The sequence below is a fragment of the Apostichopus japonicus genome, chromosome 10, assembly GCF_037975245.1.
Source record: "Apostichopus japonicus isolate 1M-3 chromosome 10, ASM3797524v1, whole genome shotgun sequence".
Lineage (NCBI taxonomy): Eukaryota > Metazoa > Echinodermata > Holothuroidea > Aspidochirotida > Stichopodidae > Apostichopus > Apostichopus japonicus.
Window position 1 is genome coordinate 7,201,399 of NC_092570.1, and position 23,747 is coordinate 7,225,145.

At 37.2% G+C, this 23,747-nt stretch overlaps 1 protein-coding gene and 1 long non-coding RNA gene across 2 annotated transcripts; one reads left to right on the top strand and one right to left on the bottom strand.

Annotated features, from left to right (window-relative positions):
• Positions 1–1,738: 1,738 nt before the first annotated feature.
• LOC139975139 (uncharacterized) lies at positions 1,739–4,947 on the bottom strand. Its single transcript, XR_011795674.1, has 2 exons — positions 4,339–4,947; positions 1,739–3,912 (listed from the first exon to the last, which is right to left on the bottom strand). It is a non-coding gene; the product is annotated as an uncharacterized lncRNA (long non-coding RNA).
• A 3,466-nt stretch (positions 4,948–8,413) lies between these two features.
• Positions 8,414–23,486, top strand: LOC139975013 (uncharacterized). Its single transcript, XM_071982606.1, has 2 exons — positions 8,414–9,249; positions 21,506–23,486. Exons 1-2 carry the CDS (start codon positions 9,067–9,069, stop codon positions 21,812–21,814), a joined length of 492 nt encoding a protein of 163 aa, XP_071838707.1. The 5' UTR covers positions 8,414–9,066; the 3' UTR covers positions 21,815–23,486.
• The last annotated feature ends 261 nt before the right edge of the window (positions 23,487–23,747 follow it).

The window sequence follows — 23,747 nt, forward strand, 5'->3', positions numbered from 1 at the left end:
AAATTGACAATTCATAATCATGGACGTTAAATATGAATCTAAGAGACTGACTTCGGTCAGCTTGCGACTTTGATAAGCCAATGATGGCTTCTTCGCGAGTCCCTGCTTGCAGAAGGATTTAAAATACATACAAATACATGTACCGCTATGCAGCAGTTTAAGCACACGGTTTTCGTTGGAATCATGACAGTTGTAACCTTCAATTTGTAAATAAGACTTCTGTGGTGTCGATAAACATAATGTTGTAATTAATAGTCGGTACACCAACTATAGGCTCACAGGGGCGTATCCAGGGGGGGGCGCAACAGGCGCGCGCCCCCCCTATTGGCCGTCACCAAAAAAAAAAAAAGTTTAGCAAAAACAAAAAAAAACAAAAAAATTGATGACGACCTTTATGTGAGATGTCGGTGATCGCTCAATCCCCCCCCCCCCCCCCTCCCGTATGCTTTATTTTTTGTTTGCCAAAAAAAGGTTCTGGCGAAGTTAGGCGGCATAATAGTTTTAGAAACATAGATGGTAATTGTGTTTGTATTATCACTATAAACACTAAATGACATGCCAGCCATACTAAATTGTGCATTTTGTGTCCATATTTACTGGAAATGTTGCTTATTATTAAGGTCGAAAAATGGATCACATATGGCCATGGGCGGCGATCCTGGGTGGAGGGGGGATATATCCCCCCATGAAAATGGGTGGAGGGGATGTAATGCACCATATCCCCCCCCCCCCACCAAATGCCAGGGAGAAGAATATTTTCATGCCTACATTTATGCATCTTCGTTAATGTACGGCTCTTTTTTAGCTTCATTTCTCGCCTACCATAAACGCAGTGCGATCTTTTCAAATAAAGCGTCTTTATAAAGCAAAAATAGTTGACTGTAGGCTTCATTGGCCCTATAACAACAAAATGTATTATTGCGCCCACGGTATTGATATAGTACATATATGCACCCTCATAGTATTCATATAGGCCCTATAGTAGGCCTACACACGTACATGTTCCCTCGAACAGCTGAGAATCTCATGTAACCAGGGTAATGCTTAATACACGTTTCACCTGGATGCCCTAGCAATCGGTACCTAGGAATATAACTATGTGTAATTGTGTATTGCATGTGTATAGGCCTATAATAGCCTGCATGAGGCCATTTTCTTCATCGAATAATATAACAGAGCTCTCGAACATTCTAACGTTGCGCCTGAAACAAGATTGACAGGGGCAATTTTCCCCAAATAACACCCGAAATTTAAAAAAAAAAGTATTTTGGATCCTGATTATGAGATATTTCGGACATGACATCCCTATTTTAAAGTTGGGTACATGCCGCTTGGAAACCTCGGGAAGTGCCGTTTCCGGCCATCTAGAGGGTTTGTTAATCCCAAAATTTTCTTGTACGCTTCGCGCCAACCCATGGTGGCGCTACGCTTAGATAGTCAACAAGGTCATATCCCCCCACCCCCCCCCCCACTCGGAAGTACGGATCGCCGCCCATGCATATGACACCATTTTGCATTTCAGCCCTTCTTTGAAAGCAAAAATTGTACACCCCTCCCCTTAGACCCATCCCCCAGGACGGCGATCATTCATGCCTGGCGCCCCCCCTATTGGAAAATCCTGGATACGCCCCTGGGCTCATATCGATCATATTATATTATATTGATCATATTTGTAACAAAAAAGCAGTTTACATGCAGTATTAGTTACTGTATCCCGACAGCATTTGCCAGCAAGCGATCTTAAAGAGGCCATGACACGAAAAATCCAACTCATCGAGAGTAACTTCCTCTGAATCTATGAGAAAATCTATGTTCAAAACTATCCTCAACACCTTGAAAACCTCAAGGACTAATTAGTAATTAACGTTTTAATATTCGCATCCGAAAATAGATATCTGAGAATGCGATTTCACAACAAGACAATGATGACGTCATGTTAGGAACACACGTGCAAAGCCCAGGCATGTATCGGATGCGCGACGATCATACCGTTCCATATACAGTACACGCACATTTACACTGAGAGAACAACCACTGTATTACGCTATATCGTTAGAAATTTCAAGTTTGTTTTACAACTGTTGTAAACTATCCGAGAGAAATGCCGGTCCGTTGTGTTGTTGGGGGCTGCATAAATATCATTACCCATGCAATTAGCCTTCATCCATGGCTGAAGGACGAAAAAAACACGGCGATTATGACCAAGTTAGTGCACAACACCATCGCCGATTTCACTGGGCCTAGCCAGTATGCAGCTCCGAATGAAGCGAACACTTCACGGAAGCATACTACGATCCCTCCTTTTTGTTATGAAATAAAACAAATGGACTTTAACGGTTCGACATAAAAGAGTCATTCTTCTGTCAAGTAATCCACAAAAAACTACTCTGAAGACCAGATCGGGGAACAGGAAACCTCCAATGGGGCAAGTGGCGATCCTTAGGAGGTAGCGCGCCGAGCACTAGTAGTACTATAGTATTAGCGTTACTACACTGAAGTCGCAATAGACGAAGAGATTTTACTGTATCATCTAAATTAACACCCCCTTCATTGCTCTATTGTATACTAATAAGCTATGAGGTTAGCTTCAGAAGCGGTGGGTTACATCTTCTTGTGAACAAATCTCAGTGCCCCAATTTATTTCTGGAATATGCTGGATCAGTTAGTTATAGCAATAATTTCTTATTCCTATTCCAGGAAAACCATTTTTTATGTTGTGGAGCCTGGAGTGGGGGTAATGGGGATGGGTCAAAATAGGTAGGTAAAAAGATTTTATTCCAAAGGGTGTTTAATTAAATCTCAAAGCGATTTATTTTAAAGTCACAGAGCCAAAATTTCACACCACATAGTTCAAGTGTTAAATCATTGAACAAAATTTATTCAATATCAGTTCTAGACAGTCATTCTGGACAATCTGAACTAACATTAACAACAATCATTGTATTATATGACATAAAAGTAAAACTGTACTTTCCATAAACATTATCATTCTTAAATTACACTAATGTAATTTGTGACATCAAAGGAGATTAAAAGAAAACAACTTACATGAATTTTTTGGCTTTAAGCCTACAAAGCAGTTGCATGTCCATCGCTATCAATCGTTGTTATGACAAATTAATTAGAATAATCCAGAAGCAAATACAATAAAGGGTTATTTAAACCAAGAAACACTGCACGAAGTAACTCACATGCAAAAATGTTACACAAGCACGACGACACGTACAACACTGATGGGCAATATGAAACACAGCATCACACGCATTAAAACAATCGAAGACCATTAACAGGGTGTACAGCTGAGTTTTTGAAGAAAGACTACAAAACAAACCAACTGCTGCTGAAGAAACAAAGTCTAAACATTCAAGAGTTCTGCTGCCTCCATTGGTCTTTATTATGACTTTTCTGTCAAATATCATTGGTGATATGGATATTTTGGCTTCCAGATTAAAGGTACGAATCAAACGTCTGGGAGGTAAATGCCCCTAAAAAGGTCAATGCCTGTTCCCTTATGCACATATTATATGACATCACGGTCACGCCAATACTTGTGTCCAAATGCTTCAAAACATGCCTTTTCTTTCATTGTTGATGTTGGGTCTGGAAAATAACCTTTTCATCCTGAATTAAAAGTCTTGAATTTCAATATATCAACACTGAGGGAACCCTGACGGATTGGTAATCCAACACAATCGTAGTTTAGAAAAGGTGTTTCTGGAGGAATTTCTCAACCAAGGCTTCCTATACAATGAGTTTTCTCCTGGCAACTTGAATCCAGTGTAATGACCATTGGCTGGAAAATCACTTCTGATCCTTTGGACTGCACATGATGGTAGCACAACCCTGACGTGTCTTGCTAGGAACCCCAAGTATCATTGAACCTGTTGACCGTAGGCTATGTATCTGTACTGCCTGGGAAAAAATTTATGAAAGTTCAAAATGTATTAATGTTGGCCATGATGTCCACAATATCAAGCAGGCATACAATGTACAGTTATGGTTACATTTGTTGTGATTTTACACCTTCCATGTATCATGAAACATTCTTTTGTTTCAGAAAATTGATTTGCAAAACTCTAGGCCAAAGTACTAGCCAAGTAATAATGAGTATGAAATAACACATATGCCTACCTAGCATGGCTGCATAATGCAACTTACATCCCCTAGCCAAACTTTCAGTATGCAACCAACCCTACTAGTACTACACACTCTACATATGGGTTGTAAGTTACCGTAACACAACGCACAATACGGTTTAGGGTGTTCCGCGAATTCCAACAACACATGCACAAAATGGACTGGATTTTGTTTTTAAATGCTTCGTTAATAAATTCTTACCACGTTGTATGTTCCTTGCAATGGTTTCGAACGGATTTCTTCTTCGATATGTTGTGGAGCTTCAATTTCGGCTCGTTTAACAGGCTCGAACTGATACGGTTCTAACACCTCCGCTCCACCCTCAACGTTCGGTTCAATATTGGAATGATCATCGCCTTCACTCTCTGCTTCGAATATGAGAAAGGGCACTCTAATTATAGCCCAATTTCACTGCCTAGTGAAGAACCATTATCACTTTGAACTTCGGTTGCCGCAATTGGTTCTGGATCCGCCATTTCACAGGAAATTTTGATTTGATATCGCACTTGTGATCGGTGTTTTGTTTAGTAACCACTAGTGGTATGTGTACTTGTCTACTGTGTACGTGAACGGTATTGTAAGCAGCGACAACAAATGTGTTCAAAACGTGACGTCACATGACGTCATGCGAATCGGAAAATTTTCGAGTAAACAAAGTTTCAAACGCCGAAAAGGGTAAATTCATTCTCAATTTTCGACTTGAAAAATCAAGTTTTAAACTGGCAGATTGGTTGATACATGTTCTAGAGAACATTCTTTGATGGATCCCAAAAATATAGGACTTTGAAATTTTCGTGTCATGGCCACTTTAATGTAGGGGCGAACTGGAATGATAAACGTGCTACTGGAGTAGTGATGCAGCCGACCGGGCAGGAGTGGCGTATTTGGCGCCTCGGACGAAATCAGTCTTTCGCGACCACTGGGAAATCGCCGCATTTGGTAGTTAAAATTGGCGGCGCCTTCGACGCCTCGGATACAGATGCGCACGTACGCGGCTTCCAAGCCGGTAAACCGTTAGGCCCTTATCTTGAAAAGTCGATGAAAATGTTGTTTTCATTGCTGACTTTTTTTTTGAGCTTGGAAAAGTTGAAGAGGTACAAGCGTGTGAGTGGGAATAGGGAGAGGCAGTGGCGGGAGCGGGCTGGGCAGATGGTCACTTTTTCTTGCGTTATGCACAATACCTGTAATGCGTCAACAGATCATAAATATTATATACATATCTTGTTAAGGGTAATACTTATTTCCGTCCTACCCTTGACCTAAATTTGATTTGTTTATGGTTTATGTCTTTATTAATTTAGTAAAGTTGATCAGTGGTAAGTCTGCGGTGTTAAGTGGGGTATATTCTTGTCTCAAAACTTCCTCTCCAGTACCGGATTCTAAACCACAATACAAACCCAATGCGTAACATTATACTTAGTAATCGGTAAACTAAATAGTTACCATTAACTTGTTTTCCCATCATTCTTTCTCATTTCACAAGAAACTATTCTCAAAGCATAGTGGATACTGGGGTCACGTGACCTTCTAGGTCAACAGACCACATTGTTATAACAATTCTCCCCAACCCATCGATCAATGACATTAAGCCGTCACACATGGTCTAAGCAGGAACCTTTCCCTGGCTTGTTCATGTTACTTTATGGTGATTCCGTTTCCTTTCCTCTCCTTGTCTTAGCTATTTCATCATAAACCTCTTTTCATATTTGGTATGTGTACGGAAGATTTGGGGCATCGTTTGGCATACATTTTAGGCGGTGACCACAATCTCACTTCAGCTTTGCTACACAGGGCACATTTCGTTTGTATATATATATATATATATATATATATATATATATATATATATATATATATATATATATATATATATTGAAATCGTAATGAATTGGAAAATCCAGAACAGTGAAAAAATTTCCAGCCTCCACCGGGATTCGAACCCGAGCCTCCCGCTTTATATGCGGAAACCCTAATCACTAGGCTATGGACGCTGATTGTATGTCCAGAGGTTCGAAACCGGTAAGGAAGGTCGTAATTCTACTGTAGGCGTTTGTCACCTGTATCGAACAATACTAGTTCTGTTTTTGGTGACATATTTGCCTTACTCTAGAGATCAAACATGATGCTAACTTACTCGAAATCATTTGTATTTCCTAAAGCCGGATCTCGAAAGAGATGTACTTTGAACATATATACTTTGTTAATGAAATGGAGGTAAACAATATATCTATATATATATATATATATGTATATATATATATATATATATATATCTATATATTATATTTATTTTTTGACATTTCATTCGAAATTTATTCTTAGTTTGGTTTGCCTTTTGATTCGCTTCGTTTTTCTTTACTTCCATGTTTTTACATGTGGTAATGGACTGAGAGAAATTATCTCCATAGAGCATACCACCTGACAAACCTCATCACTCATACATTGAGATTGTATAACCGTGGTGCAATGACGGAGGTATACGTCTATGGCAAGCCATATGGGACAAACACCGCATATACGTCACGGGAATTATCACGAGTCCCTTCCGTACTGAAACGGAATACATATATAATCTCACGGCTCGACGTCAATGAGCGTTAAACTTTGTTTTCTTTAAAGAACAGGTATATGCTACTAAACATACAGGCAGAACCTTAGCCAAAATGCCGAGAAATGAAGATACTTGCTCGATTAAGAGAATGTAGAACAAACCTTGAACAAACATTTCTGCATATAACACGCTATTTATACTCCTATTAAATACCATTTCTCCTTACTAAAAATCTACTCATAATTAATGGTGAGCTGTGATTACAATTGTTCATAATTCATTTATTCACCAAAAAAATCGTTCATTTGGTCATGTACATGGTTTTAAACAATTCTCTGTCTTGGTCACGAGCTATGGACATATCCTTTTTAAGTTGTTTCTCGGAGAATGTGACAATTTTGCGTGCGCTTTAATTACAGAACACGGCCTTCTGATCAAGCTGCATGGTAGCTGGTTTTGCATAGATTATTTTATTAAGGCGAGACAGTGCATCCGGAACGAGGTTAGCTGTGTTAATACTGGTATTATGACATCATATCATATATATCTTTTAAAAGAAAGCTGTTCGACTATTACCTCAGAAACCATTTCTCACACAAAACATATATCAAATATTTATGTTTATGTATGATTAGTATAAATATTTCCATAGAATCTTACCACACAACTTCGAAACTTTAAACGAAACGCAACCTATATCTCATTTACTCCTAACGATTATTATCACTAGCTTTCATAGATGGTTTTACCATTTCTCTGTATTTTTCTTCCTTTTTTTTCAAATTTCTTTCTTTTGCAAGGGGGAATACTCGTAAATAACTTACTTCTTCAGTCCTCCTTCACCTCTCCGTTGTTTAGATATTGAAGGCACCCAAGAAAGAGCTTGGGCTCGAAAACGAAACTTGTTCCACCCTCAGCCCCTGCAGTTCTCTAAAATCGAAACTATACAACTGTGTGATCATGACGATGTGACGTCAAAGGTGCATCACGAATCTATGGCAAGCCACATGCGCAATAATTAGATAATAGGAAAATATATATTAGATATTAGACCGAAAAACCTGGATAATCGCTCGAAAAACCTATATAAACTTGGATCAACGGTGAAAAACTTGGATTATCGCCGGTAAATTCAGGTTTATCTGTCGAGGATCCAGGTTAATCATAGATAAAAGTTGGATTACCACTAGATAAACCTGGATTATAGGTTCAAACCGTGGATTATCGTTTGATAAACCTGGATTTATTTATCGAAAATTCCGGATTTTTGACTGGTAGACATGGATTTTTCAAATTTATCAAACGATATTGTAGGTTTTTGAGTCGAATATCCAGGGTTTTTTGACCGATAATCCAGGATTATCTACCGATTATCTACCGATAATCATCATCATCATCATCATCATCATCATCATCATCATCATCATCATCATCATCATCATCATCATCATCATCATCATCATCATCATCATCATCATCATCATCATCATCATCATCATCATCATCATCATCATCATCATCATCATCATCATCATCATCATCGTCATCATTTATTATGTTGGAGTATATAGGATTATTGATAATAATGTTGATGTACGTATCGTAAGAGTCAATCACAAGTATTTACCTATCGTTTGAAACTCAGAACCACAAGGCTACCGTACTATTCGCCAGGATGTTCGACCACATGGAACAAGGGTATATAAGTTTCTTTTAAGACAATACGAAAATAATTTTCGGCCACACCAGAAAGGTGTAAATGTCTTCTAAATCATCAATCACGGTAGTTTGAGCGGTTTCGCGACGAATTTATTCACCGCCCACCGACGTTTAATGTTATTGATAATAATATCATTTTTATCGCGTGATCCAGACACATTTTATAATCTTCTTTATTCCGCCTCAGGCGTCATCGTAGTTCACATTACCGCATTGTTGTTTTTACTATCTCAGACAAAAGGTTTCTTTTTAATTGGCTGACTTGTTTTTTTTTCTTTCTTAAAGCCTCAAGCGAACAACTTGATTTTCATGCCCATTTGGTTCAGACTATATACAAACTGTTTTTGAAACATTCGCTCGTCTTAAGTTCAGTTTATTCGAGACATGATTTTTTCTTCTTCTTCAAATCAGTAACTTATTTTAAACTTCTACGTTGACGTCGAAGAAATATTATTTTACGCCCATGGGCATATTATATAAGAAAAGTACAGCGGCGTCTCAATTCAATCTTAGTCGAACTTTTGCCACTTTTGGGGTGATTTTTCTAGAGAAATTTCTCTGAACTTTAACAAACTGTAGTTCGTTCAGTCAGCTCGTTCATAAGCTTTACCAAAAAAAGAAAAACGAATAGAAAAAGTGCAGAATTTACAACGGCCACCATGAAGATGCATACATCGTTATTGCTCAGTATTTCTGTTCTGGTTGCATTGTCTGTGTCTGCCCCAGTCATCGAACATAGAATTATAAAGCTACAGCCCGTCCCAAGAAACTTCTTGGATTGGCCAGCCTTTGCTCGGAGGCAAGTTTTGACATCGATGGACCACCAAGTTGTATTTCCCGCTGTAAGTATACCAGACTAACTTTTCAGAACATTTTTATTTCTTATAAACTTTAAGTCATCAGTATAATGCAGACACCGATTGGGTTTGAAAAAGGGGAAGCCAAGGGGGGGGGGGGAGGGAGGAGTGCCTTGCTCCCATATTTTGGGCATGGGAGAGTAATCTGTATACTTCATATAGATCATATAGTCAAACAGTATTGTACGATATCCGTTCTTGATTAATAATTTTATGAACCTTTAGTAGCAAGAATAGACTAATCTGGGTAGATATAGTTGTGATTATGAAACGCACTGTGGAGCTGGGCTGAAATTGTTTATGTCTATATTTGTCACGCTCTCTTACAAATGAATTTCTGGTGACAAACAATTTGAAACTTACAGTAAAGAGAAAGATAAGCTACACTGCTAGTTGAAACCCCCATCTCAATATCTTGCCCCTAACTCGAGATATGGTTGGTTGAATATAACCTAATTTTTTGACTGGCTAAACTTTCAACTACTCCAGGAAGTTGGATCACAGTAGGGGGTCTGTGACGTCATCTGGGCAGCTGTGTTTCAAACACTTTATACTTAGGCTACTATAATCTTCATATGTTTTTTTTTATCCTTGAAACCTGATACATCTGGAACGTTTGCTCAGCGGTCAAAGGTCTTTGTACTTCGAATTTCATCAAAATGTACCTTTTTTTTATAGAAATATACTTTTCCTCTGTAGATAAATCATTGACAAAATTATATAGAAAAACAAAGACATTTTTGTTTTGCTTAAATGCCCTGATGACATCATCCATACTGTCGTTGCCCGCAGATGTATTTACAAATATCCCAACATTGTGACAAATTCATTTCTTTGCGATTCAAAATGCCATATGAAGATCTGATATTCGTCTATTGACTCAGAAAATGTTCAGCAGTTTTAAGCAAGCAATCAACTTCAGCGACTGGATGATCATTTTAAGGGGATGACATCAGTTAATATTTTCAATTAGCCTAATAAGTCTAAGTGAACGGAATTTAATTCGATTATTTTAACCTTTAATAGTAATTTTTATTCCTTCAGCAAATGTCGGAGTGGTCCTTTTTCATCATTAGTGTATAGGTAAAATCGAAATCTTTATAAAAAAAATAAACACCGTGTTATCACAGGAAAATGACTTTTTATAAATTTTATTTTTTCCATTTTATGAATGTACATCTGGAAACAGTAGAGCTACACATCATTATGAGTTGAAAATATCATAAATGATCGTTACAATGTACCCACTAATTGACTCGAATAATAATAATAATAATAAAAAACAAAAGTAATATTGTAACCACCACCACCACAACACTAGCCCAGTGGTTAACGCCGGTGCCTTTCAATCATAAGGTCCCGAGTTCGAGTCACTCCAAGATTAATGTGTGTCGTCCAGTTGCAGAGTTGTTGACAATTGACAACTCATAATCATGGACGTTAAATATGAATCTAAGAGACTGACTCCGGTCAGCTTGTGGCTTTGATAAGCCAATGATGGCTTCTTCGCGAGTTCCTGCTTGTAGGAGGATCTAAAATACATACAACAATAACAACAAAAACACCAAGTTTAATTCAGCTTTAAACTCCGAACGAAAATTCTGAGTGTGTTGTCACATTTCAATGAGAAATTATCTTCAACATTTTAACAGAAAAGAATTGTTTTTCGAAGATTAGATATCGGGTGATTAACATAATAGAGGACTGAGGCATAGGGACGGAAGCCCGTCCCGAATACTCATTACACTTAATTAACGAAGGGATTTGTCTAATGAGATTAATAAATTAATATCAAACGACCACATAGAGCTTAGAAGAAAAAAATGTTACCAGTTCACCAGTATTGCTCCTAGAATTAAATATGCTAGAAAGTCTAAAAATGGTCACTCGAACATACATATAATAGTGCCACACTTAAAAACATCAATGCATGAGGAATCTCTTTATTCTTATTCAACACTCTTTCATGTCTGGGAGTAGTAAGGATGAGAGGCTGTACAAAAAGTAGTAATAATTTTAAACAAAACTGAGAACAATTTCAAATTGGGGGTAATGTACAGAACACCTATCTGTGCTATCAGTATGATATGTTTACCCCCCCCCACCCACCTCGCAGCCCCCACCCACCTCCCAATCCAGCCCACCCCCATTTTTTCCACCTGGGCTCAATCTATACCTGAATATGGAGTATGATTGTGAAATCAATATTTTTGGCCTTTTTTCTGTGATTGTTATGACATTTTCTTTATTTTTTAATTATTCGACAATTATGTACTTTGGTACCGATGGCAACTGGTGCATTAAGTTGGATATTCGAACTTCTTAAAGTCTAAATGTCTCTTGAAAATGTCCCAACGGACGGATTTTGTTTCTGAAAAACTAGGTCAAATCTAAGGAAATGTCAACATATTTTGATGAACCGGTTCTAGATACGGTTTTGTTTTTACAATCTTTTTTGGTTATATTTTTTTGTTTTTGGTCTTTGATTATAGGGAAACTTTGATTATAGCCGGATAGAGAGATTTGTACTTTTAGGTCATTTTTTTAAAAGTTAATTATGTACTTTGAGTAATATTTCAAAAGGGGTTTACCGATCCAGTGAAGATCAAAGGACATAAACAAATTTCCGATTGGACAGAAACTTGAAAGTTGATAGCTCCATGGAAAGACAAGGTCAAAATGTCACAAATCCTGGTTCTTGTTTGTTTAGTCATTTACTGGAAAAATGTTATCAACAGAGAACAATTGATTATTAAGAAGAAATACGTTTAGTTTTGTTAGTTTTGTAGCCATCCAGTTGTTCCTATTCAAGTTAGAAAGGTTAAAGAGGTCATGACCACATTGCTACAGGAAATTCGAATTAAGGAAATTAAGCATTCAAGGCTATATAAGTATATATAAAGATCATTCGGAGGACTTCTTTCGACATGTGATCTTTCCTGAATAAAACATACCACAAACATTATTTATTGACTCCACCCATTAACATGAATATTCATTAGACTGAAATCTGTTGATAACATCGTGATGATGGGTAAGTCAACACTCAACAGTGTCTTTAATTCCATTTATTCCATTGAAATTAATTGATATGATTTTAACATTAAGAAGGTCAGTTTCACGATTTCCTTTTTCATTGTACTAGACAAAATGGGGGGGGGGGGGGGAGAATCGAAAATCGAAAAATGGTAACTTCTAAAGCACACCACAAATAAAAGGTATTTATTTATTAATTATTCCAACCAAACATGAATATTCATAAACTAAAATGAGAATTATTTCATGACATAATCGCTCTCCCTTTTTCCTGTTTAGTAAGCATATTACATTTAACGTATCGATTAAATTTTATTATAAGTATCAATCAATAATATCGATCTTGTTATTGGTTGATTATTATTGATTTTATTCATCAAATTTATGTAACTAAAATGATAAACATATTGTTTTTTACCGGATCATACACTGCACAGGAGCATTGAATGTTAAATGACATATTACTGAATGTCATTATCAGTCAATTATTTTTAACAATTACATTAATCGTTTTGATATGCAAGTTCACCCCGCCTTCGGGATCTGTATATTCATGCAGTGAGAGAAATACCTGCATTTAATGTATTAATCGAATATACGATTTGACTTTTTCTATTTTAACAATTAATCGATTATACAAACGGTCACAGTATCTGTAGTACAAAATTTACGTCCGTAACTGATATTAAAAAAAAAAACCATCAAAAAAGTGGCCAAGTCTAAGCCACATTCGAGAAAAAAAAATGAAAAACGTTTTCTTTCTCGGAATTTTCTACATTGATTTATTAAACGTCATCACATCCACATTCATCATAACAATAACATCGTTGTCCATATCGCTATACACAAACTTGTGGTATACACCCTTGGTAAAATTGACGTCAAGAAAAGGAAAAGGCCAAGAGGGAAAATGAGCCAAAACACACACGGATAAACCAAAAAAAGAATAGTCTTCTTAAAAAAAAAGAAAAAAAAGACAGAGTTTGTCCACCAAAATGAAAAATGTCGTAATATAATGAAGTGGTTATGAACCGCGAAAAAGGTATAAATGACATTGTTTTCTCGCCCACAGTAACGATGGCAAATAGTATAAATGAATACCAATATTATGCGTAGGTGACAACATTTTTAAAGTTTTATTTGACGATCGGTACCACCCACCACCATTCTGTGGTGTACCAACCTAGTCTTCGCCCGTCATAAATATATCTTAGGAAGTATTCCATGACAACTTGAATTTGGGAGGGTGGAGGCTGGCAGGCTGGAGGCTGGCAGGTGTCAAATTATATTGAAGAATGATGCGGTATAGCAATATAGGCCTATAGGTCTAAATCCTGTATAAACATTATACACAATATTTTAATATATAGGTCAACTAATATTTTTATGGTTGAAATACTATCAGATGACAAATTAACATTCAGGAAATAATATACTCGATGTAGCGGAAACGTACCCATATATCTTTTCCCCTCTTTTCGTGTTTTTTATATTTTCACAGAATAATGACTAACGTCAAGGTTATCATATGTTTCCGTCAAAAAGAACATGAAACAGACATAAAATTCATATTTGTCATACACTTCTTTTCTCCAAATCTAACATGTCCAGTTTGCATGATTTTTTGATGTTGTCATGAAACTGAGTGAAATCGAAAAAAAAAAACGACTTGAAGCAAGTCAAATTTAATCTACAATGAGGACTATCAGTACTGATATAGAAAAAAAAAAAAAAACAGAACGCAAAACAGAACTTATCATAATTTATGAAGACATTAAGCCACTCACTCTTAATATTGGTAATAAAAATGGAAACCATATATTTTATTATCTTTCCACGAACCTATAGACTGTCGTGACTTATTTTATATGTACTTTCCTTGAAACACATTACTATACATTCCTAAAGGGGAATATATATATTAATCTCTTTTCTTCTTGACTAGCGCCTTTAGAATGATACTTTATGGAAAATGAGTGGGAGAGGGAGGGGCGTGTCGTGGGGGAGGGCATGGCTGAAAAAAAAAATTGTACGAAAAAAAGTTGATCCGGAAAGACAAGCCTTATTCAGCAACCACAGCCTGACAACTGGCACAAATCACTGATTTTCATACCTCAGTTTTATTGATCGATAAAGATTTGGAGGGAGGGGGAGGGGTGATAGGGAGTTCCATGAGGATTTTTCTATAGTGGTGTTGCAATTTTCCACGTTAACAATAAAAAATAATAATAAAAAAATAATATTAATGAATAATAAATTTCCACGTTATCACGTTCATTCACACAGGAAGTAAAAATGATATTAAATGTCATATGTTAAGTGATTTCAAAGAATCCAGACGGGATTGAGTTCGGTAGAGTTGTACTTAAAATCCCCCCCCCCCCCAAAAAAAATCTGTAGGATTAATTTCAGTGAGTGGATAAGCTAAACTTTTGAACTCTTTTCAACGACCGTTTAAGAGGAAAGAAAGTGCATGGCAACGAACTCTTATTAAAGGATAATTCAATCCACCAATTCTGATGTATCGGATTGGTGTATGATATCATTAATTATATTGATAGAAAGACTTCCCATAGGATTATCTTTACCCAATACTACTTTACCATCTCCTAACCAGTTTCACTTATCAAATTGCTGGATTTTTTGTTTGTGGGCGAACTATCATTATTTAACGAATAATGAATTCATTACAATCTTTTCCGAAACAAAGTTCTGTGTGACAGACCTGGTTTAATGGACACCGGGTTCAAAGAACACTTTAAATCACGGGGGGGGGGGGGGGGTACGCAATATTCCTGATTCTTCTCGAATCAGGAATATTGCAAATGATTTATATTGATTAATAGATATAAATAATATAATTTCTATAATTCTATTTTTATTCTATTTTCTATAACTTCTTACGAGTTTTATACCATGGGCAAACGGATTACTACCAACGACAATAACAGTAATTTAAGTCTAGAAAGTTCAAATTCAAATGTCAACAGCAAACGATAACAGAAATATTAATAACAACAACAATGACGACAACAAAAGTGCTGTAACTATATATTGCTTTAAAACTCACATAAATTGCACCACTTTTCAACAAACAACAAATAACAACGAAAACAAAGTTAAATATATTACTTTAAGACAGACGATCGTCGCGTCGTGCTCAAAAGTTAACAATAAGTATCAACAAACGAATAATAGCTTCGTTCGAGATCACAGAGATATCGCTTATCCGGAATAGGGAGGAGGGGGCGGTCATAGAGATATAGCCTATCCGGTATAAGGAGTAGGGGGCGGTCATAGAGATATAGCCTATCCTGTATAAGGAGGAGGGGGCGGTCATAGAGATATAGCCTATCCGGTATAAGGAGGGGCGGGTCATAGAGATATAGCCTATCCGGTATAAGGAGGAGGGGCGGTCATAGAGATATAGCCTATCCGGTATAAGGAGGAGGGGGCGGTCATAGAGATATAGCCTATCCGGTATAAGGAGGAGGGGCGGGTCATAGAGATATAGCCTATCCGGTATAAGGAGGAGGTGTGGGTCATAGAGATATAGCCTATCCGGTATAAGGAGGAGGGGGGGGGCGGTGGATATAGCCTATCCGGTATAAGGAGGAGGGGGCGGTCATAGAGATATAGCCTATCCGGTATAAGGAGGAGGGGCGGGTCATAGAGATATAGCCTATCCGGTATAAGGAGGAGGAGGGGCGGTCATAGAGATATAGCCTATCCGGTATAAGGAGGAGGGGGGGGGCGGTCATAGAGATATAGCCTATCCGGTATAAGGAGGAGGGGGCGGTCATAGAGATATAGCCTATCCGGTATAAGGAGGAGGGGCGGGTCATAGAGATATAGCCTATCCGGTATAAGGAGGAGGGGCGGTCATAGAGATATAGCCTATCCGGTATAAGGAGGAGGTGCGGTCATAGAGATATCCTATCCGGTATAAGGAGGAGGGGGGGGGGGGCGGTCATAGAGATATAGCCTATCCTACACATTTTGGTCCAGAGTAGAAAGAAAACCTGAAAATAATGCTGTAACTATCAGCCTGTTTTCATAAAAAAAAATACACTAGTTCCCACTTCAAAGGTTGAAAGGAAGACATGAAAATTGAAGAATTTTGTGGGACACAACATTGTCTGCATTCTGTAATTAGCGGATGTCAAATTGCTGTTATCACACAAATCTTCTATTTTTCTGTAAAGCAGCAATTGCAATTTTTCAAGTTGAAAAGTCAACTACTGCAAAGAACAACAACAAACTAAAAGTTTATAAATTGTAATGCTACTTTAAAGCAGAAATCCAAAACCACAACCTAACTTCACTCATGACACTACTTTAAAACTAATCACGTGAGACCAGAAGGTGAAAAAAACTCTCATTTTTACTTTCTTGCTGGAATAAACCAAGGAATATTCATAAACATTTTTTTATGAGCTTAGAAAGTTAACAAAATAATACAGGGTTTAATGTCATTTAAAAACAAGACGTCATCATATCCCCAAAGCGAGACAGCTGTTCATTAATCTGATTTGGTTCCTTTTCCATGTATAAAGTACATGTTCCTTTCATTTAATTTGTTTTTCCACCACAATATACACCTATAATTGATTAAGTTAAATATACAAGCATGCATGGTTATGAAAGGAAATTGCGGTACATTGCGGTTGTGTGATAATAAATCTAATTTGCATTTAGCTATATTACTTCTAGCATTTCTAACTTAATTTATATTTAATCTAGTAATTTCTTTTGGTATTTGATTGTTGTCAAAATGTTTCCTTTGAAATATGATATAATTCAATGTGATACCAAGAACTCATAGATTTAACTTGATTTAATCGCATTTAGTATAACACGAACTATATTCTCTAGAGAAGATGTTGTGAACAAACTTCAAATTTTCAGCCGTATAATATTATAGTTAATTTTGCCATTTGTTAGGTAGCGTTAAGCTGTTAGTAGTATACTTCAAAGAAGAAAATATATAATTAACCAAATATAAAAATAGTAAAGCTATTCATATAACAATCGTTATAGACAAATTTCCGCGAGATTTTCAAGTATGATCATTTTTGGAACATAACAATATTTTGATAACCTATGCGTTTTCTTGGCGAGGTTGTATTTCACAGACAATAAATAAAAGTTATTTCTTCTTAGCACCATAAGTTAAAGGGGTAGATCTTCCCGTCCCCGGCTTAAGACATGCAAAAGTGGGGACGGTATATACATGTTGCTAACGATACCGGTATGTGAAATATAGTGCATACGTTGTAATCTATATACGTGCATGGTCACAAAAGACACACATTATGCTAGGACAGGGAGTTTCCATAACAACTCACCGGTTAGGATATGTCAGCTTAAAATTGTGAAAATGAAGTCAGTAGTGCGGTTAACGAAAACATTAAACATGAATCATGATTCCTCTTCACATAAAATGAGAGAATTGGAGAGGAAATGAGAGACAGAGAGGAGAAGAAGAATAAGAAGAACTTGAGTATTCTTTTAATTCCAACAAATGTGTGGAATAAGAAATATTCAGAATAAAGAAGAGCTACTATACAGGTTCTCAAAAAACAGTTAAAAACTATCCTTTTTGAGAAATATCACAGTTAGACCCTTTATATGGGAGCGCATTTGAACATTGCCTTGTGCTCTGGATACCTGCGCTATACAAAAAAAAGTTATTATTATTATTATTATTACATGTAAAGTCGACCATCAAAGTTTATGTCATTCACATTGGTTGATATTACGACGTCACAAGTGACATGCTGAGGTTAATTGACAAACCTAGCTTAAGGTCTGTTAGGTATAACTTACGTTTACTCATATACCTCAGTACTTATTGATGCTGATCATTTTGTCTGCATATACTTTAAGACTGTAAGAACCCCTGCACTCTTCATTGTACGGAAGCAGGTATTCAGCTGTGATGGGAACGGTGGTGGATGGGTATAGTTTTCTGTCGGGCATTTATTGTGTGTTGGGATAGAGTATATAGGATGGGGGGGGGGGGTTGGGGGGTTCTATTTGTGTGTTGTTTGTTTATATTGCTATTATATACTGTAATACTTCTTTCCACTACTTTAATTATAGGGAGTAGGGCACTTCGTCAAGCCCCGCAAAAGTTTATTATTCTAATCCCTTCACAACATGCCTCTTCTATCACTGTCTTCTTACCCCTCTGATTATTGTAAATATTAGCTGTATGGATTGTGAGAAACAAATGAAATGAAATATAGGTCGGTGTTATAAGTTACAAGGTGACGACTTAAAGAAAAAGCGGTAAACAACCGAAAATGACTTCTAACAGACATTTTGTCCGTGAAGCATATCTATAAAAAAAAATTAAAAAAGCGATTCGATTTTGATCGAGTTGTTTTGGATATACAATGAGAGTTATCAAACTGCATACTAGAGAGAGAACTTGAAGGAAATTTTCCAAAATATGTATGGAAGATATGAGTCGTTATGAGATGATTCATGATGACATGTGATTTAATGAGCGACTATAACATTCTGAAATCGAGACAGGTTGGATTTCAGAACAGATCGTATAAGTCAAATTGACAATGTGATTTGCCTTTTTGTTTTGAGACCATGAAACATGGCATTATGCATGTCAAAGGTCATAAGAAGATGTCTGAATCAGTGCCAACTGATTGCATCCAACTATACGGTTCGTTATGAAATCAAAACTTAAGGAGTTCGGCACGAGTCCACACGAACTAGAATAATTTTTAGAGCAACGTTTTTTGGTTACTGTCACGGATCTCTACAAAGAATCCGTGACAGTTACGATGCCGAAGGCTCAGTAACCTTTGCGATTGTGCTTGCGTGTGTGTATGCGTGGTTGCGTGCGCGCGCGCGTGTGTGGATGTGGCGGCTATAGTTTGTAAACACGATATCTCAACAACTGCAACATGAGTCAATGTCATGCTTCTTAGGTAGATAACCCACGATGTGTAGATGTGTCCTATTGTGTTTGGTTCTCATACATGAATATTAAATGAGTGGGCGGGACTTACCATACAATTGTTAAAATGTCTGCAACCATAATTATGTCCGATGTAGTTTATACTTTTAATGGTGATGTAACTACTTAGTAAGTACATGTTCTTTGCAACAACAAGTTATACCTCGTTAATATTCATGAGTGAGTGAGGTTTAAAAGGTTGTAAACACGATATCTCAACAATAACAAGTTGAATCACTGTCGTACTTGGTAGATAGACGTCCTGTAATGAGTAGATGTATCATATTGTGTTGGTTCCCATGTCATTAATATTAAACCAGTGGGCGGGGTTAATTACCATAACATTGTTAAAGTGTCAATATCTCTGCAGCCGTATGTGTGATGTAGTTTATACGTGGTGCAGTGATGTATCTACGTAGTATGTACATGTTCTTTGCAACAACAATGAGGCCAACGTTTTCTGGGACCATCTGGGCCCAAAAAAACTCCCGGGCGCATTTTTGCGCCGGATGGGCCAAAGTTTTAATTCCACCTCAAGTGCATTTTGGAACACATTCTTTGAGCCCGAATTTGTGGGCCCGAAGTTTTTTGGGACCAATTGGGCCCACTTTTTGTGTGGTTCATTTCTTTGGGGGGGGTATATTTTTGAGTCAGTTTGTATGGACGAATTAATTCTGAGAGCATTTAGGTGCAAAACTTTTCATAGGGCCCAATATGTTGGAGGGGGGGGGAGGCTCAAAATCCAGTAAAAAAAAATAACTCGGATTGTATCCAAACATGGAAAAAAGTAGCTGGTACATGTGGGCCAAAATATTTTAGGCTCATTTGGGCACAACATTTGCGGAACCAAATTTTTGAGCCAACGTTTTTCTGGACCCAATTTTTGATTGTGCAATTGGGCTCTTGTGTTAGCATTTACATTATTACTAATTAGAATGACTGACAAAAAAAAGCACATTTATTTTACTTTTAGCGAGGAACCACAGTGCCCATTGACATGTTAACATGTATGGCTTACCACAGTATGAATAGGTTTAGTCATCGGAACCGCGAAACGTTTACATTTTCTGGTTACATGTTGTTGTTGTTGTGTGTTGTCGTCGCTGTTGTTCTAGTTGTTTTGGGAGGCTGATGAGAAGGATGGGGGGGGGGTGTCCGTATAAGGATGGGGAGATGAACGAGCGTTAAAAGCATAGGGCATAGTTTCAGAAGAACGTAGTCATTTTTGACTTAGATTACTAAATGTTTTATAACTCATGACATTGTCGAACAGATGAAAATTCCCGATCGGCCTTGCATTGGGAATAAACATCAAATAGGCTACATAAAGGAAAGAGGAACAAAGCAGAAACAAACACATCCCTCATATTTATCCTTTGTGTTTGTGTGTATGGTAGACAGGGTTTCTTTTGGCAGGCTCGGATCCAGGGGTGTGGTGTGTGCACCCCACCCCACCCACTCCTTCCTCAACCTCATACAAAGAAAACATATCCAAAGAAGTTTATATCACAACCTGGCGTTTAGACCAAATATTGGTCGAACTCATAATTTAAATAATGCATAATTTGACGTCTAGAAAAGGGGCTATGAGGGGGAAATGGTGCTTCCATACCACCTACATCAGGGGAATCGGTTTCAACAAAATCGAGCACCTCACCCCCCTCCTTTATAAAACCTGGATCATCCTATGATTTTAATAAACATCTATAGAAAAACTAAGACAAACTATTTCTGTTTGGTTTAACACTCATACCATGGGGTTGCCATGTTTTTTCATGCGTGACGTCACTTCCTGTTTCACCCAGGTGTTTCTTTTCTGTTCATGGTTCTGTTCATGTGCAGGCTTATTATCAATACTAACATACCACTATTCAAGTTATGCGAAACAATATCTTCGTAACAACATTTCGTTAATGATATGAGACAAGCATATAAATGAAAACAGTATTCGAAATTGCTGCACAGATATGGCCTAAAACGGCTTCGTTGTGTCAATACTAAAACTTGCTCAAATCTTCTCTATACATATTGAAGAACGACTAAAAGATTCCCCCGCGGATACCGTAACAATTTATGTTCTACGGCAAAATGCATATTTATTTTGCATCGCCCTATTTGTCCAGATGGACATACCGACATAAACTTCATAAATAATAACATATTCGTTCATTTTCATGCTCCATACATAGTTCTTTTTTTTTTAATTCTTCCTTCTTTCAGGAAACCGCCGATGACGACATTCGCCATCTTATTAACGCACCCGACGACAACGAAGCTATCGATGAAAGTGACTCGAGTCTTCCCGGGGTCGTCATTCCAGAAGAATCCAGTAGCTATTTCTCTTCAAGTTTCTCGTCGTCGAAAATGGGTGATTCCCCCGATAACTGGTTATCTTATCGTCAGATTTACAACTATCTTCCAGGTTTGCGAGAACCGCAACAGGAGGAGTCCTCCAGTTCTATAGTATCTTGGGCCAGCTTAGAGAACTCTTATAATGCATCGGAGACTACCGAAACAGATGAGCAATGATGTCTTACATTTAACTGCACCGTTCACATTCGAAAACAAATGTGATGCGCACAGGCATTTGTGCTTGTTAAAGTCGATTTTTGCGTCTTGGAAAAGCATGTTCTTTTAGCGTTGTTATTTCTCATGCTTATAAAGGTACAGTTAACTGTGTAAATGCTATTACATTAACATACACCAGTATGCTGGACTTGCTCACTAGTAGACATATTGCGTTAGCATTCCACGAGATCTATTAAATCACCTGCCAAAAGTTTTCAGCAAACTTTTCTGCTTAACGCATGAAGCCATCAGATTATACATATACAGCAGCTTTCTTTCATTAACTGTGGTCAACTTGTGATTGATGCTATATATATGATATCATAATGTATTTTGGTAATATAGTTTGGATGATCAAATTTGGTTGGAAACACAAAAGTGGAAAAGTTCAAAATTTATTACACTTTTCAACTAAACCACATTTCATGCGTAAGGGATATATAGTAAAGTCAGTAATCAAAGTTACTGAGTTGAAAGAAAGAAAACTGGAGTAAGTAAACTTTGAAAGTAGATCTGTCGTCACCATTCGAATCGATTTCGTATATAGACAACCACCTCTTTTAGGTCCTTCTTGATCCTCGGTGTACGGTCGTTTATGGTCATTCATAGACCTCATTGGTATTCCAGTCAGTTGGGACAATTTCGTAATGCTAATACCTCTCTACACTGTTCTCCATTCCAATATCATCCTTCAAATCACTGCTATTGACAGTACAAAACAGTTCCTAACCTTGATCTGATAGAAACATGATATTCATACTGCTCGTACTGACAATACGAGTGCTCTGAAGCTGAGCATCGCACTACAGTATCGACAAAATTGTCCCAACTGGGTGGGTATTCTACGATCCTCACTGATCTGTCATATAGTCGGTCTATACACGGTCCTGAATATTCTCACTTGTTCCTATACATGGTTTCCCATTGGTTTACATGCCTTCTGGTCATCCAACATCCTTCGTGTTCTTCCTTGGTCCTATACATATGGTTTGGCATAATCCCATAAAGTCTTTACAGCCGGGCTGATACGTATGTGGGATGGGCAGGGGTGGGGTGGACAATGTACATATGTTTAAGTTGGAGAAAAACACCACCCCGTCCCTAGTTGAAGGGCACAATGATCACACTGTATTATACTTGGAGAGCAACGGTTGTAGAAAGGAATAACTTGTAGGAGTCAGTCTGGTTTTCAAAGTCGTTGATTGAGTGCCTTGTATATACTCTAGCTATAACGTGTTCAAGAAGTATGTTAGCTTTGCTCGTTACGCGTCTTCCTATAATGTATGAGGGGAGGGGAGGGGAGGGGGACAGAGCGAGGGGGTGGTGCATGTGAGATGGTGCAGAGTAAATTGTATTATAAGTAAAAACCAAAGATGTAAATGGACGTAAGAAATTACAAAAAAAAAAACTAAACGAGAGAGAAAAAGACTAAATAGTATAGTATCAACTAATTTAAACTTTAAATCTTTAACACACAGCAATGTTTAGGTTTATTATAGAAACGAATCAATTTTTTTACAAGCCTATTTTTAAGTCAAGTTACTGTCAAAAAAAATATATCAACTTATGATTTTTTTTGTTTTTGTTTGTACTTTTGGTGTTTTAATATAGTCTAAAAGAATGAAATTCTGCACATTTTTAACTTGTTTCTACTTTCTTTCGTGATTGACTTCTTTGAAATCGGTGTACCGTGCATGTGTAAAAGATTAACCGTCGGTTACCCTGCACTTTATATACCGAACATTTTATAGGTAAGTTGAGGTACCGGTATGGTCTATCACGGTTTACGCGATTTATATCTTATTTTGGGCTATAAAGAGCGATGTCACTTTCGCAGATTGTATCATAAGTTTTTTCCATTCCATATTCGATATTTATCTCATAACGACACTGT

Excerpts from the sequence above, each read along its gene's own strand:
- LOC139975013 (XM_071982606.1), top strand. The coding sequence starts at position 9,067 with ATGAAGATGCATACATCGTTATTGCTCAGTATTTCTGTTCTGGTTGCA. Across the intron at positions 9,250-21,505 it reads ACCAAGTTGTATTTCCCGCT|GAAACCGCCGATGACGACAT; the intron begins GTAAGTATACCA and ends TCCTTCTTTCAG.